General features: G+C 43.5%; 1 protein-coding gene across 1 annotated transcript in view; it reads left to right on the top strand.

Annotated features, from left to right (window-relative positions):
- The window catches only part of htt (huntingtin), a 160,291-nt gene that overhangs the window by 39,422 nt on the left and 104,199 nt on the right, over positions 1-16,670 (top strand). Inside the window, exons 14-18 of the mRNA XM_065430124.1 lie at positions 3,878-4,074; positions 5,792-5,988; positions 8,262-8,391; positions 8,758-8,889; positions 10,747-10,889. Of these exons, the coding sequence (XP_065286196.1) occupies positions 3,878-4,074; positions 5,792-5,988; positions 8,262-8,391; positions 8,758-8,889; positions 10,747-10,889 (799 nt within the window). The remainder of the gene's footprint in view (positions 1-3,877; positions 4,075-5,791; positions 5,989-8,261; positions 8,392-8,757; positions 8,890-10,746; positions 10,890-16,670) is intronic.

Below are 16,670 nucleotides of genomic sequence, written 5' to 3'. Positions count from 1 at the left end.
ATAGCTCTCGCTTGGGGTTGAATGCCAAGCAGCTGCAGGAGAGGTTGGAGAGACATCTCGCACGCGCTCCTAGAGAACCAGAAGTAGACGACACGACATGCCATCATGATGCTGAGCCAGTGAAGGCGGAGCTTAGGCCCAAACACTCGGTGAGCAAGTTGAGGACAAAATGCATGACTATGAAGGAGGGTAACTTGCAATCATTCGTAGCTCTCATAATATGAGATGCTTCGCACAAATTGTGGTGCGAATGATTAACTTTAGCTGTATCCTATGCGTCTATAAAATTTGTCCGAACCGTTTCGGGGGCCCTTGAATGCCTGTCACTATACATGTGAAGGAATAACATGCAAATAAATACTTCAAAAAAAGAAAAACCAAGCTATTTCAGGGGTAGGTGGTGGGGGGGGGGGGGAAGAGTCACTTCATTTAATGTACATCACAGCATATATAAAGCAATGAAAATGGAAGCAGTTCAATCACCATGGGCGGAGCAAAAGGCAACTTGCTAGAGATTTTAACGCTTGAAAATTTTAACCTCGTGTGCTAGGGAAATATGCTTTTCTTGCTGTTGTGTGAATACACATGAGTACTGCCTCATAAGCACGAAAAGATGCTGCTTCGATTCTACATGCAGAGCCTCAAATAACATAAGCTCGCTTCTACCCATGTCTAACGATAACACAAGAAAATGTCCAGCTCACCATCTTGTGTTTGTTTATGGTTTGCACTGGCCACTGTAAATCTGGCACAGTTCCAGTCACGTCACTAAAGCAACAGTACCATATAGACATGCTGAAGGCAAGCAGCAATATGCATGCCACTCAGAATTTTTATTTATGCTTGAAATGCCTTTCATTAATTGGGTCCTGTTTGCAAAAATGAAAGTTGTTGCATGTGGCACCCAGGGTGGTTCGCCCCATACCACTTATGACACCTTGCTTGGCATTTTTTATACTCTGCATTTCTCATGGTGTGTATACTTTAAATTATCAGTTACTGCAGTTGAGCTTCTTCCTCTTCTTTTTTCTGGCTTGTGTGATGAGTTGTCACTGATCCACAAAGTCTCAATGAAATGGGGAGTCCATTGGGGATCCTCGAAAATTGTTCTTGCCATGGCGCTCAGATAGGATGGTGGTGTTCAAACTGCAAGTATCCCGACCTAAATGCCCGCAGTTTTTTACACCTATGCAGCACCTGTACCAACTCATGTACGCAGATCATTTTGTGAGTCATAACAGGCTACAAATGGAGCATGCCAACTATAGGAGAAAAGCTGTTTTGTTTATCCCAACTGATTTCTTCACTCCTTGTCATCCAAAATGCTTGAGCCATTTCATTCTAGATGAGTAACCATGAATTTGTGTGTGTTTGTATGTGTGTGTGTGTGTGTGTGTGTGTGTGTGTGTGTGTGTGTGTGTGTGCGTGCGTGTGCGTGTGCGTGTGTTGTTGTTGTTGTTGTTGTTGTTGTTGTTGTTGTTTCTTTGGGGAGCGAGGGGCGGGGTTTAAAGAGGGTTCAAATTTGGTTTGGGTTTGGTTCAACACCTTCGTGAAAACGCATACTAATAATCTCATCAGCATGATATCGAGACAAAGTTGCCTCTATGTTCAGGTGTAACACGAAGGCGTAATTGCAGGGTGTTTTGCATTGACGGTATGAACCAAAAGCCGAGTGATATTCATGAACCACAGTAGTCACATCACTCACATGAAAGGCTGTGCCTCCAGTATATAAGTTTGACAAATGCTTGATATCCCTGGTGATGCCTTAATAAACTCGATATAGAAGAACTTGCTTGCACAAGATCCAGCTGCTTATGATATGTATAGCTTTTTATGTAGATGGTTGCTTTTATTCTAATGTGCTTAAGTACAGACCTGAATCAATGCTATTCTTGATGGAGAACGAGTACTGTGGTCCTGTCTTTTTATGTGTGTCAGGTACACAAGTCTTGTAGACATCTAATGAAATATGTAATGTGTATGCAAAAAAAAAAAGGAAACATGTACCAGCTATACTTTGCAAGCTTGCTCATGTCGCAGTGAAATTAGGTCATTAAGTGAGGTGAGTCTTTGAAACCCGAGAAGCATGGCTTCTAAGCTCTGGGGCAAAAGACATTTGCTGTGTTCCGCAAATTAAAGACAGTAAGAGAATGACAAAAACTTGTAAAAAAATATAGCATTTCTTTGTGTGAGAGTGGTTATGTTGATAATATAAAGCAAGTCCAAGCAAAACGTTTGTGTCAGAAAGGTGAAGCTTATTAAAAAAAAAAAAATTGCATACCGTAACGAAAGGGGGCTTGACTGCATACAGGTGGGCTTCACTGCACGTTTAGGCTGCGTATTCACAAGTTCATTCTTAACAAGCTCTTTGCACCATTTGGTGTGGTTGCAACAAGCACAGAGTAGAGGACGGGCTCAGATTGTCTTGAGGGCTGCATAAAAATAAAACAGCACTGGGCAAGTTGGGGTCATCGTCAGTCCCTTTTTTGCAAGTAGTACAGTAAAACCTCGTTAAACTGTACCCGCTTAAACAGTAGTTTTCTTTAAAAAGTAGTAAAGTTAAATCCCCGACTCAGCAGCCATTTAACGTAACATGTTTTGTATCCGTATAAACTGTACCAGCTTATTGCGTATGTATCGGTTAAAACATAGTGTTTCCACTTTTTGTCACGCAAACATGGCGGTGCGTCGTCTCCATCGGGCGGCCCGGCAGAACAACAAGCCTCAGAGATCGGAACAACGGCCTCCAAGCGCCCTGTGCATTTGCGTGCGAAGCCACATCAACATCATTTCGGTGCTGTGCCAGAGAGCGTTGTGGCGTTGTGCAATCAAGGGCTCGCATCATGCTGAAGCTCGAATAAAAAAGACGCCAGGTGCTCAGCATAGAAGAAAAATTAGACATCATTCATGCTATTAAATGTGACACGAAGTCGGCGCTGGCACGCGACAGGGATCTGCTGTTGACTACGGTGTGTGGCATTTGGAATGCGAAGAAGTTGCTCAGCAGCGCTGCTGCGACCGCGAAAAGATGTCGGCTGCGAGGTTCGACTTGCCATTGTTGCCGACGTGTCGACTAGTGACAGTGATGAGGACGACACGGAAAGCAACAGCACGGCGATTCAGGCCCGACAAGGGTAGAAGCTACACGTTGCGTGAATGCAATCCTGAATGCAATCGTTGTGACGAGAACAGCACCCCTCAATGAAAAAGGTGCCCCGCGACTTCTGCAGCGCTACCATGCGCGTGCACGGAGAATGCCAACGAGGAATCTGCCATACGAGTGTTTGCTGCGAAGAGGGGGCTGGCTGAAAAGCTGGCTCGCAGCTTCAGTAAGTTTGAGGCTGCTGTTGTCACTGCTAGGCCGCTGTGGCGTCAAATGAAGATAACACTTTTGTTGTGTGAAGTGAATAAACACTGCATGCTCTTTCCCATTTCATCGCACTCTCTCTGAGTTCCGTTTTTGACAGGTAAGTGGGGGATCTCGTGATATTTCTGTCAAGCAGCACTACCGTTCAGTACGTACTTTTTCCGAGCTCCGGCCAACTACGGTTTAACGAAGTATCATTGTATGCACTTGATGAGCTCAGCTCATATTCCATGCAGAAAAAGTTAAAGTAGCACATTGCTCATGTACATTAGTTTATGCCCTTTCTTGGGCTCCCTCTTTTCTTTTAATGGGTGGGAGGAACTTTGTGTTCAAGCTTATCAAGGTGTAGTAAAAGTGTTCTGTTTCAGTAAAAGTCTTGCTGCATAACATGTAGCACCTTTAAGGTGCTAACAGTCGTCAGTTTTGGCAGAAGTAATCTTTGCAAAAGCACTGATGTTCTCAAGTGGCACTGTTTGCACCCTCTCCTCTGTCACTACCTTTTTGCAGATGTACCCAAACTAGTAGATCTGGTTGGCAAAATCACTAGAGTCACGGGCAGTTCCTCCTCGGTGTCCAGTCGCACAGGTGTGCAGGCCACCCGCCTTTGCATTGCTAGCCTGCTCCACTCCTGCCATGCCAACTTAGTGCCATCATTGCTCGAGGCTTGCATGAAGCTCAAGGACAATGCCTACTGGCTAGTCAAGGTAGGCCCTCCTCCTCGTCCTGTGCACCTGTACACTGTGGCACCTTTTGCGCCTTAGTTGTTGCTCACATAGTTTCTTTTCATATTTTGTTGCTATGCTACATTCGTTTACCTTCTTGTTGTTTGGATTTCATATTCTCATTGTGTGCCCAGTCACACAGTGGCACATTGATAAAGTGGTTGTGAAACCCCCTTCCCCAGAGCTCCGCCTACCTAGCCACTTCCCTCCGGAAGGTTGTCTTTTCGGATTAAACATACAAATAAGCATGCATGAGTGTTTGTGTGAGTGTGCATGTGTGTGTGTGTGTGTGTGTGTGTGTGTGTGTGTGTGTGTGTGTGTGTGTGTGTGTGTGTGTGTGTGTGTGTGTGTGTGTGTGTGTGTGTGTGTGTGTGTGTGTTCAAAATTGTTTTTTCTTTTAAAATTGTGATAACCTGACAGACTATTACAGTACAGATGTGTGAAGTTGGGGCCTTAAGACTTCCAAGGTGGGCTATCTGCTGCACTGCTTTCCATTTCCACATGCAGCTTATAACTAGAGGGAACATGTGACAAGTGGTGCTGGGGCCTATGCCTTAAAAAAATTTTATGCCCTTTGGTGCTTATCCTATGCCCAAACAATAATGGTCACCTTGTGTACATGTTCTTTCACGTTGTGCACTCACTACATTCCTGTAAAGAACGCTATGTCACACTGATACCTGCATGCTGTTCATGACCTGAAAGTACTTGGAGCACAGTGTTAAATTAAATGCACGCAAGGTAGATAACGATTATTGCTTGGTGATGAGATAAGCCATTCGGTACATTACCGTCATTACATTTGTTTTTCAGGTATCGGTCAGCTAAGTGCAACCTGTGCTCAGCCAATCACTGTGTGAAGCATATAACATGCGTAACACCTCACATCCGCTGCTGCAAAATCCGACGTTGTGCCACTTGATTTGTTTGCAAGCAATATGGATGTGTGGAGCTGATTACGGTATTAAGTGCTCTTGTCTCAGCATTATCATGCAGCTTGCCAAGTCTCATACTGTATAAACAATAAAGAAGTACTTCAAGCCCAAGCCATGTTACAAACCCCTTTAAGGACTGAGCAACTTTCAAGGCACTCAATCAAAACTACTTATGATTCCTCATATAGATATAATGGTTTATCTGTCATAATTACCAAATTTCAATCATTCTAAACATTTAAGACCCTGCAATTAATGAAGTTACAGGATCCTGATAGTGCAGTCATTCTTAAAAGCACTGTAATGAAAAATAAACAGAATTGCTTGCATAAAATAAGAAAAGTAAGCAAAGAAAATGAGCATGTGTGATAATAAAATTGAGACCAAGAAGCTTCCTTTAGAGATTTGCAGACACTCAGGTGGTTCATGGTGCTCTGTGGCCACATGTTTCATGAAACAAGAAACGAGGGAGAAGTTACAAAATTTGAACACTGAAAACCATACCCCTGACAGCGCTGGTTGTATGGCTCACATCTCCACATCCTTCCACTTTGGTTTCAGCATTGATTTGGTTATCACATCAGTTTATTGCCTTACCTACCTGTGGTCTATCAGCAGTATGGGGATGGCTATGCTGCAATTCGCACTGTGGCTACATAGGATTTTCTTCTGCGTGCATTCTGCAGCCAGGATTCTTTGGACTTGATTACCAGAATGTGCACTCTTAGTAACATGTGGTATGTATTCTACTTTCTTCTCTCAAGGTGGAACTTGTGGAGATGATTGGGGAGCTGCCTTACCGCGCCCTGCAGCACATAAGCAGTGTGGCCAGTAGTATTACAAGGAGTGTTTGTCCCTGGATGCCAACGTACCAAGAGATTCTAGTGCACGAGATACTATTTGAGTTGCTTGGAGATGAAGATGTCAGGGTTCGCACAGCTGTCACTGGCGCTTTGACAAAGTAAGGCTTCTGGTTGGATGAGCTCCACATTTGCATGTCTTGTGCAGAATTCGCAAATTTATTGGCAAATTTATGCTTGAAAGAGCTAGTGCTCTCGCAAAGCATGATATATTGCAGTAGCACTAAAGAAAATAACTGCAACATCTTTTATGGCTGTTGCTCATAAATGTAGTAGGTATTTTAATGAATATACTGAAAACAATTAGTTGAACATGCAGTTCAGATAACCATGCTAATCTTGTTTATGGTTCCTTGTTGTCAGCTTCATTTCCCTGCGTCATACAATCCTACTGCAGTCGGTTCATTTCTTTGGTGTTGACATGTCCCTGTGTGCCTTGGCAAGTCCCCTGATGATGACAGCTTTTTCCCGTGCTCTCTTCTGCATTCATTCAACATATAGAACTAGTAGAGTTCCCAGTTGTCTCTTCCCTTTCTGCGTTTAATAAGTTAATGCTCTGGATCCTAGCAGAACTGTACATTAGTTATTTCAAACCGTGTACATTAGTACACGGTTTGAAACATATATTGAAGATTGAAATTCACTTTAGTGTCCCTATAAGTCTTTATATATCCAGCTGTTGTACCTTTTCATGTTGCTAGTTGAGTGGTTCAGAGGCTGCTGCCTGAGATATCCCAGATAAATTCCTTAGCTGCAGCTGCAATAGTTGCACTAGGCACCACGTTTCTGGTGAAAAATGAGAGATTATAAGCCCAATAAAGCAGTCACATTTAGAAAGCTCTTTAATGTTCAGCAGCTGCCTTTGAAAGCTCCGTGTATAGTGAGCCACAGTTTGTGGTATTGCAAAAAATAATTATACACTGTAGTTGTCTAACTTTGCCCCTATTCTGTACTCATTGACATGGCTCGATTTTTCTCGTATGATTTTAAGCTCTGGTATAAAAAAAAGTTTCTTGTGCACATTCTTCTTTACTTCTTGAAGTACAGTGTTATTCATAAAAAACAAATTCCAAAGTTTAAAAGAAATATTATGTGGGTCTCACGCACTGTGGGAATCGATGTAAGCAAAGCTTTCTGTGCTGTTTGCTTTGATTGACAATAATTAGTGGAGATGTTGATGGCAGATGTTTGATTTCTTCTGTGTTTAGTGCAATACAAGAGTGGTGAGTTGATGGCAAATGTTACCTCATGGTCACCATTGCTGCTTGTCTGTGCAGTGCTCAGAACACACAGCAAGATTTGCTTGCTTGAGGCCTTGTTGTGCACCATTGTTAATAACCTCAGAGAAAGTTAGTATTGTCATTGCCTCACACGGCACATCGCATCGTGGCAGAAGTGTTATTTACTTTAATTGTGGGACTGTATGTGCCAAAACCACAATTTGGTTATGAGGCATGCTGTAGTGACAGACTACGGATTAATTTCGACCCCCCGAGGTTCTTTGACAAGCACCTAAACCTAAGTATGCACAAGCGTTTTTGTATTTCGCCCCTGTCAAAATGTGGCTGCTGCGGTCGGGATTGAGCTCACGACCTTGAGAAATGCCATAGTCGCAAAGGTACCATGGTGGGTACAGAAGTATTGAATTGAAATGCAACGCCTAGACTCGTTGGGGCTACGATGTCACCTAGACACTACAGTGCTTTAATGCAGCTTTGAATCTGCATGCCGTGCATCAGTTGTCTGCTTGATAAATTTGCATGGTGTTTATTTTTAAGAAATAGCAGAAACACAACATACTGTATCTTGAACTGTTTACCAGTTTGTCCACAACTGCTGTCACGTCTAGTAGTAGCTAAGGTGCCTCTGTTGTGCGCTCAGCAAGGCACCCAAGTAGTAGCATTTCCTCGCCTTGTCACATCACCTTTTCCCTCTCCCACCCTCCCCCATTTATGTGAGTTGCGAGCAAAGAGTGCCAAGGGATCACTTGTTTCACTTATTTTGTGGCTATGTCAGTTCTGCCCATTCTCTACCTCCTTTCCCTAGCTGCTCTGTACCATTCTATATACTTCCCCTCTGAACGGTTTCACGTTAGTAGAAAGGTAAGCGCTGCACTTTCTGCATTGCTCTTGCGGGGGGGCCACTGATAATTATAGCCATCAAGAGGGTATTGTGGCAATGCCCAGAAAGCTCCAAATGAGGTGCGTGCACCACCTTTCCTCTTTCCTATGCGCCTTCCTTGTATATGTGCATGCTCTAAACCATCTCCCGATGCGGTGGTGCAAGGCAGCAGCAGCAGCAGTGGAAAAGTCGAAGGAAGAGGCAAAGAAAGCTTCTTTTTAAAAATGGAATCTACATTGGTATCTGCGTGCAGGTGTGTTCCGCAGCTGTACTATCCAGAGGACCATCCTGGAGAAAGCGCTGTGTCAGCTGAAGCTCAGGTTGAAAGTAGCTTGCTACTGGGATGGCTACTGCATGATTCATGGATCCCTGGGCCACCTCAGGTACTTTCCAAAAGTTCATCATGTATAGTTTTACCAAGCAACGGGGAGCATATTTACCTCAATGGTAGCATGTATGCCATCATAAAGCAATAGTACAATGTATAGTGAGGATTGTTTGGGGGATAAATTACTTGGGGGGTGCAAGAAATTCACAAAAATTATAAAAATGAGATCCTTGTTCTCTCTAGTTCATGTGAAATTTGTTCGTTCAATATTCTTTTGCATTTCTAAAGTGTCATATTTAACTATAGGTGTAGTGGTGAATCAGGCCAAGGTCATGATTAGAATTCACACTGTTTGCAAGACTTCTTTTTTTGTCAGACTTCATAGTTGTTGCAAAATTGCTTCAACTTTGTGTTCTTTCAGGTCCATGGCCTTGTGCCTCCTTTCTCATGCAAGGCTCCCCGAGGCTTGTCTGTCTACACTGAAGCCGCCCTGTCACGTATTATTAGCCTCTTGTGGAAAAGACTTGTTACTTCATCCAGCAAATACTTGTTGGTGAGTTCTAACATCAAATAAAAGTCCAAGAACATTTCTGCAGGCTGTGTGATTATGTGTGATCACAGTGTGGGAACTGAAGTGATGACACTGTGCCTAGCAGTATGACCAAATTATATTCGGTGCTCATAAGACTTTTGGATCTGTCACTCATGTTGAATTACAATGGCAGATCACAAGCGCTCTGCCGGATCACAAACGGGGCGTGTAGCTCAGACTGGGATCGCTCTCGCCAAATCTGTGAATGTAATGCGGGTGCTCCCGCGTGGGCATTTCATGCAGGGAAATTAAGTGAGAGGGCGCTAGACTAGAGGTGAATCGGGTAGGCCTCATCGCCATCACCACCACCATCTGGATCATCCCAGCGTTCCGCGTGTTAGTTTTTCTTCCGTGTCAGAAGAATCATCCCTGGAGTTGGAACTTATAGTGTCTTCGCCGGAGCTCTCACTGTCCAGGAGCAAGAACAAAAACGCATGGCACAACGTAGCGTCCATGTTTTCCATGTCGTCCATAGCTGCCCGCAACTGGAAACAGGCAACCATGACAGTAAGCAGAGGTTGGTGAAGGAAATATGTCACGCAGACTTCTGGTCAAATCTGCTGATTTCGGCGGAGCAAATATTTTTGCTCCGCAGAGCAATCCAGAATCCGCGGCTGGTCCCAGTCTGCCATTGGAACACACAACTTATACTCTCATTGTGCCATTGGAACATTATAGCTCCATACAGAGCAGAAAAACTTGATCTGGATCTACCATTGGAATTCAACATCAGTCATCTGTTGTGCTGCTACACTGGGCCATGAAACAAGTAGAAGCATTGCAGACCAAGCTAGCCGGAGCGAATAATAAAACATTGTGATGTGCTGTTGCCACGTGACCACCTTCTGTGTCATGACACGTACACACATCCTGGGAAACAAAACTAGAACTTGTCGTAGAAAAGCTGTTATAGTGAATTACGTAGGGCACTGTGAGGCTTGCCAACATTTTTTCTAGGGTTTCAAGGTTCAGGACCCTCATTTAAAGCATAAAAATGAAAAGTAATTAAAATTCACGTCAGTACTCCTGCAAGCTTATTTCCTTTTTAATAATAAAACTCTTCTTTATGTTGGAAGAACACCATGCTTTGACAGAAATGGCTTTTCAAATGTTAGCATATCTCTGCCATTTGTGGTCACTGCTCCACTGCTTTTACAGCACAGCTCACCTGTGCTGGCCAGGTGATTTGTTGTTTAACTTGAGAAACAGAATGCCAGCCAGAATCAGCTGTGAGGTGCTGACAGTCAGAGTCATGGCGTGATTTTTGTCACGGGGTGTTCCTGTTCCACATAAATGTAGGTTCTGTGTGCACTCCTCAAGCACACTGCTTTGGTATCCACTAGATAAAGCTGCATGGCTTTGACAATGAATATTTTGCATTGTGCGTTCTCTTCAAAATTAATACTAGAAGAACTAACCATAAAAGGCGACAGTGTTCAAATCTGCAACATAAACAATAGCCCTGAGACCACTAATTAAAAAGGTAATGCTAATATACTTCTTTTAAGCATACTATAATGTCTGCCTTTGCTTACAACCCATCTGTAATAAAGTAAATTTTTTACCATGTTAAACTTTCCTTAAAAATTACATATTGTCTATAGAAAATTCCCTTCACATAGTTATACATTTGACATCGTGCTGGTAGTTTTTCTTTAATGTAGTGGGCATGTGAAATTAAATCTGTGCATTAATGCATGTAATTCATGCAGAAAATTCTACTATGCATCATTATGAAGTTTCGTACTTGGATTGATCTCTCTTTTTAAGATGCAATGCTTTATTTATCCTGCCACCTTCATGATTCACATTTTACAGCATGGCTGCTGCCAAGCCCTAGCCAACTTGGTGCTAGAGTATCCTGTCACTGTGTACACCTTTGCCTGGAGCAGCATTCTGGGTTCAGCCATTCCTGTCTCTTCACCTCTGACACTTCGGTCACAAGCTAGTGTCAGTTCTAGGTCAGCAGCATTTTTCAAACTACATTATTCTCTACTTTCAGTCTTTCTCTCTGGAAAGATCCAAGCCACAACCTCTGTTCTACCTTATAATTAGCTGTAGTGATGCCCATAGAGTTTCCTACAGTATACTAGAGGGAACTGTGGCACTGCAGTCGTCGTCCTACCATGGGAATGATGGGAAGTACATGGATTTGTCTGATCTTTGTGTTTGTGGATTCAGACATTCTTCTGGCTTTGTATACGACGCTGTATAAATCTTATTGTCGTAAATTTTGGAGCGATCTACGCTCTTCAGAGTGCAGAATACGACGCAAACACGCAATCACTACTAATTGAAACAATTGAGCTTGTCGAGGTGGCCAAATCTAAATGTGCCAAGCATCTCAAGGCACTGGCATGGATGGATGGATGGATGAAAAACTTTATTAAGGTCCTGCCCGCGATAAATTTATAAGGGCATTTCACATCACTTGTCGATACATGCGTCCGTGGCTTAATGGTTTGGATATCAGGCTTCTGTACTAGAGACGCTCTCTTCGAATCTTGCCGTCGGACAATTTTAATAATGTTTCATTATTTTTTGCACAGTACATTGTTGAAGATGATGAGATTACAAAGTCACAAAGCCATTTGAAGCCAGGACGAAGTTCAGGCAAATCCATGTACTTTCCATAATCCCCATGCTGGTACAACCTCCCCCGTTGCAGCTCCCGTAGACATTAGTGCCAAAGTTCCCTCTAGTAATTATTGTATGAAACTCTATAGTGGTGCCTGACCTCCTTTCTATTTGTGTGGATATTTATGTAGCAACATAAAAAAAAATATTAAATGCCTTATGCCCTCTGTGCAGATCAAACTAACTGTATGTTGTTTAAAGGGCCCCTCACCAGGCCCCACAGCTGGAATGCTGTGGGGCCTGGTGCAGCTATATGCTGGAAGTTGTTACATGTCCTCTAGGGAGCGTTCTGCTGCAAAAATTTTTCAGATCGGCTCATTAATAGCCGAGATAGAAATATTTCAGTGCCACGTACCCATGATTTTAGCAGGCGGACTCCACTGCCAAGCAAGACGCTCTCTCCACTTGCCCCGTCTAGCCTTCGCAAGCGAAATTCCTTCCCAGCGTTCTCCCATACCAGACCTCGAGGATCGCTTAGCGCATGCGTCACGCGATTCTTTTTTTTCTTTTTTTCTCCTGCGCTATGCATTTCCTCTGACCGTGCCGCGTGCGAGCTGTTGTCTCGTTTGCGCAGTGCACGATTTTGCGAGCTATGCGCAAGGAAGCACAACTAGCGGTATAATTCAGTGCTACACGAATACTGAGGCAGAACAAGTGGATCACAGAGCGTGATCACGCGCTGGAACACGGTAGAAAATGGCATAGTTTCAGTACCTGCGCACGTGACCGCACGACTGTGGGAACAAGCAGACGAAGCAGAAGTACATCTCTCTTGCTTCGGTGAAACAATGTGTATGCTCTGCGAAGTAAAACACAAAGCATGCAGACATTCCGTTTGTGTTTTTTTATTTCTCTAAACTTCAATTCATCAATTCAAGCTACAAATCGCACAGATAACAGATGTTGTCTTGAATAATTCTCGAAGTCACGTGTCGCCACGAGCGACGTCACACTGCAGACATGATTACATAGGCGCAGGAGCCGGACCACGTCACCGTCCCTATCCGGGCGGATTCTCCGCGAGCGAAGAGAGAAACGGCGTTCGGACCTAAATTTCAGGCCTTTCCGCGGCGCGTGGCGATGTAATTCTTTGCAAAAACGATCATTGGGGCCCATTGTATGCTCTGCGCTTGTCAGCTCAAAATGGCCAGACCTGGTGAGGGTTAAGGGGCCCTGAACCACCTCTTTTTTTTCAAGCCTCAAAAGATACTGCATATCTGACTCCCCCTCCGAACTAATGGATAAAACTGGAATACTAACCCTCCGTAACCATGCCAAACTCATATGCCAGAAAATGATGTTTCAACTTTTTCGCAATGCGCTTCGTATCGATAGCACCAAATACCTATCTAACTCCCCTCATGTCATAATGCCCTCACGTCATAAACCCCCCGATTTCTTCAGCAATAGAGATTCAAAACTAACTGCTTTAAGTTTTCCTTTATTCCACAAGTGATAAGGGAATGCCTACATATATAACTATTTCCAATAATCAAGATAATTTTCTGTCGCTACTTGAAAATTACCTACGTTTTCCAAGTATAAACTACTTGTAAAGTTCCAACCTTACCATTTGCTTTATATAAAGATGTTGATTAAATCCTGTATGACCTATTCATTCACTACGTGCATATTTTAATTAACTTTTAATAATTTTTTTTTATCATAGCATGCACTTTTTAACTCCTGTATTAATGCTTCATTCGTTACACAAGTAATATGATATGTACTTGTTAAATTGTATGCACAACAAAACCTTTTTGTAATTACTCCAAACTTTCATTTGTAACAAGTTAAACCATCTTACATTTTTGCCCTTCTTGCTAAAATCCCCATTGGGATTGGCAGTATGTCTGAAATAAAATTACCAAAATGATTTTTTAAAAAGACCTAGTTGGAAAGTAGATACTACGAGCGTGATATTTACCTTTTCCATTCCCCCTCCTTCTTTCCAAAAGAGTAAGGTGATACCCAGCCCACATGTTTTGGTCCTCCAATCCACAGTTTGTAATTTCCTCTGTGCAGGGCAGCCCATTTTCAATTGTGTGCATACATCAGTAGCCCGCATAACAACTCGCCGATGGATCCTGCATCGGTCCCCAGGTTGTGCATTTCGTACCGGAGCTGCCAGCAGAAACCCAACTTCTAGGTTCTAGTGAGTGAAGATAACTTCCTTTAAAGGGCCCCTCAACAGGTCTGGCCATTTTTAGCTGACAAGCACAGTGCATACAATGCACGCTAACAATCGTGTCTGCAAAGTAGTACATCCCTACGCACCGCGGAAAGAGGTCAGCTTTCAAACAAAATGCTGTTTGCCCTCCTCCTCACAGGCGCCGCACTCCCAGCCAGAAAGTTGATGTCAATTCCACAAGTGCGCCTACGTAGATGGCAGTGCTGTGACGTCACTTACAGTGACATGTGACTTCAAGAATTATTCAAGGCAACATCAGTTGTCTTTGTAAACTGTTGCTTAAATAGACGAATTAAAGTTTAGAGAAATCATAAAACATACAACCAAATGTCTGCGTGTTTTTATTTTACTTCATACCATGCAAGAGATATGTACTTCCATCTGCTTGTTCCCGCATCGTTCAGACACATGCACAGAGAACGAAACTATGTCATTTTCTACTGTGTTCCAGCGCTGCAATCATGCTCTTTCATCCTCTCGCGTCAGCATCAGTACTTGTCATTGTGCCACTGACTTATACCGCTAATCAGGTGTTCTCGTGCTGAGCATGCAAAATCGTCCACTGCACCAAACAAGACAAATGCAACAGCTCGCGCACAAGACCATTGCTGGAAGTGTGCCACTCAGCAAAAAAATTAAAGCCAGTTCCACACTTGTGAAATCTGAGGAAACAGTGGAGCTGCAGTTCTCCTGTGTTTCCCTTGAGATTTTCTTTTGTGTATTTGTTCTTTTCTTGTGATTGTTTTTTTTTTCTGTTCTTCTCTTGTGATTATCTGTTCCTTTCTGTTCTTTTCCTATGAACATCTATATTTTTGTTTGGATTATCTATTCTGTTTTTGTGTGATTGTCCTCTGAATTTATTGCTAATGCTTATTACTCCGATATTGTAATTTATCATCTCTATCGTTGCGTTGAGCTAGGATCTGCTGTTCATGTTTCTTAGGGAAACAGAGGAGAACCACAGCTCCACGCTGGCATTGAGCCTCCGCTTCTTTCTTCTTATTCTTGGGGTTCGCTTGTCTCCACTGGCGTTTCACTGCTGTCCCCTTAGCGCAAAGCGAGGGATTATTCGCTCTTCGACGGCGCTGGCGTTCCCGGACGAGCGTGCACTGACGTTTTAGCTGTTCGGTGTCCGGTGTTTCCAGAGTGGGTACGGGCTGGAGTTCACTGGCGAGCACAATAGGACCTCCTAACTGTACAGCATCCATGGCATGAGAGGCTGTCTGAGGGGTACGCTCTCTCTTATATACATACCTGTTTCCTATCCCCTCCTCCTCTCCCACCACCTGGTGCACTGTGGCTCGCTGTGGCGGTGGTGCCATTTGTGTTCCCAGCGAGGAACCTTCACCACGCGGATGCTCGCGCTCAGCAGGGAACCTTCGCCTGGTGTGGCAGACGCGCGCTGACAACAACCATGCTCAGCGGACATTGCGAGCCCCTAAACAGCTCCGCTGTTAAAATGCGAGAGAGAGAGAGAGAGAGAGGGAAAGAAATGGTGGGGCCCATGACATATTCATCACGGGATCCTCTGGCTCCGGTATGGGAGAACACAGGAAAGGAATTTCGCTTGCGGAGGCTAGATGGGGCAAGTGGAGAGAGTGTCTATGTTGACGGTAATGCTCGCCTCCTTAAATCATGGGTTCGCGGCACTTCAAGTATTTCTATCTCTGCTATAATGAACTAATTCGAAAAATTCTTCTAGTAGAACACTCCTTAGAGGGCACGTAAAAACTTCCAGTGAATAACCAAAATTTGCTATGTGGCGTCGTGGGGTTCCCTTTAACATTGCGTGGGGTCGTTGCCACTGAACCACTGAAACAGGTTGCATTTGGTACCTTTCACAGAAATTTGGCGAGTGCCAGTTTGTGAGAATGGCAGCGAAGTGGCTACGGGAGAGCCGTAGCATCAACGTTTTTTAGTCTATATGAAAGGTGTCGGCCAGACACCGCCTCTCCATAGAAATAGCACGTCCCCAGCAGATACCTTCACCAGATCCACGAGTAGCATGAGCCTGCTGTGGTGGCTATCAGCCAATAGGAGCTGTCTATGGGTATGTTGCATATGACGACGCATTACAGTCGCTTTCAGCTTCAAAAAAGGTTAGGAAGAGGCCTATGTCTGAAAAAAAGGGTGTTTGACAAAAAATTTTAACTTCGTGCTCCGCTTGTTAATTTCATTTGCCATTCATGACTGCAAAATTTAGCTGAGATGTTCACACCTGTGTATGTTATTGGCAGAATGTGTTTTCCCGCCAAGCCCAAAGGGTGGTTCAGAGCCTCTTTAAAGCATGGAGAAAAGTGCTAGGCAATCAGTAATATTTCGCAAACTACTGAAAGTATAATATGCTCTATAAACCTTGGAATGACATTGCAGCCATAGATTGAATAATTAACCTTCTTAATTAACTTTATTTATTTATTAATTTCAGTATACTGTCAAATCCACGGGCAGGATTATTACAGGAGTGGCTATACAATACAGACAGTATACAGATGCAAGAAATGCACTCAATATATAAAGGAAGATATGGCAAAAAAAATTTTTTTTAATCTGCCTCCATCTCATTGTGTGAAAGTGAGTGTACAGCAAAGCTGTTGCCAATGTTAGACAAGCACAACCGACGCTGGACAAGTGCCACCACCCCAACTGACGTTAGACGACGTTAGACAAACACCACCACTACCACAAGCGACGTTACACAACCACAAACTGCTGATGTAGCACACGCTGTGTGACATGCAACAGGCAGAGGGCCCACGCATCAAGGACAGATACATCGCGTGCACACGTACATCACGTACACACGTACTTGTGCAGAAGTGCAGCATACATCCTTATTCTTCTAAGCTGTCTGCCAAGCACAAGTACCTTATTGAACTAACTGAATTTTAAAAGTACATTGCTTCAGAAAATT

This window comes from Dermacentor albipictus, chromosome 1 (genome assembly GCF_038994185.2).
Source record: "Dermacentor albipictus isolate Rhodes 1998 colony chromosome 1, USDA_Dalb.pri_finalv2, whole genome shotgun sequence".
NCBI classification, from domain to species: Eukaryota; Metazoa; Arthropoda; class Arachnida; order Ixodida; family Ixodidae; genus Dermacentor; species Dermacentor albipictus.
Note: the sequence above shows the minus strand (reverse complement) of the source record. Positions and strands in the feature narration are given on the sequence as shown.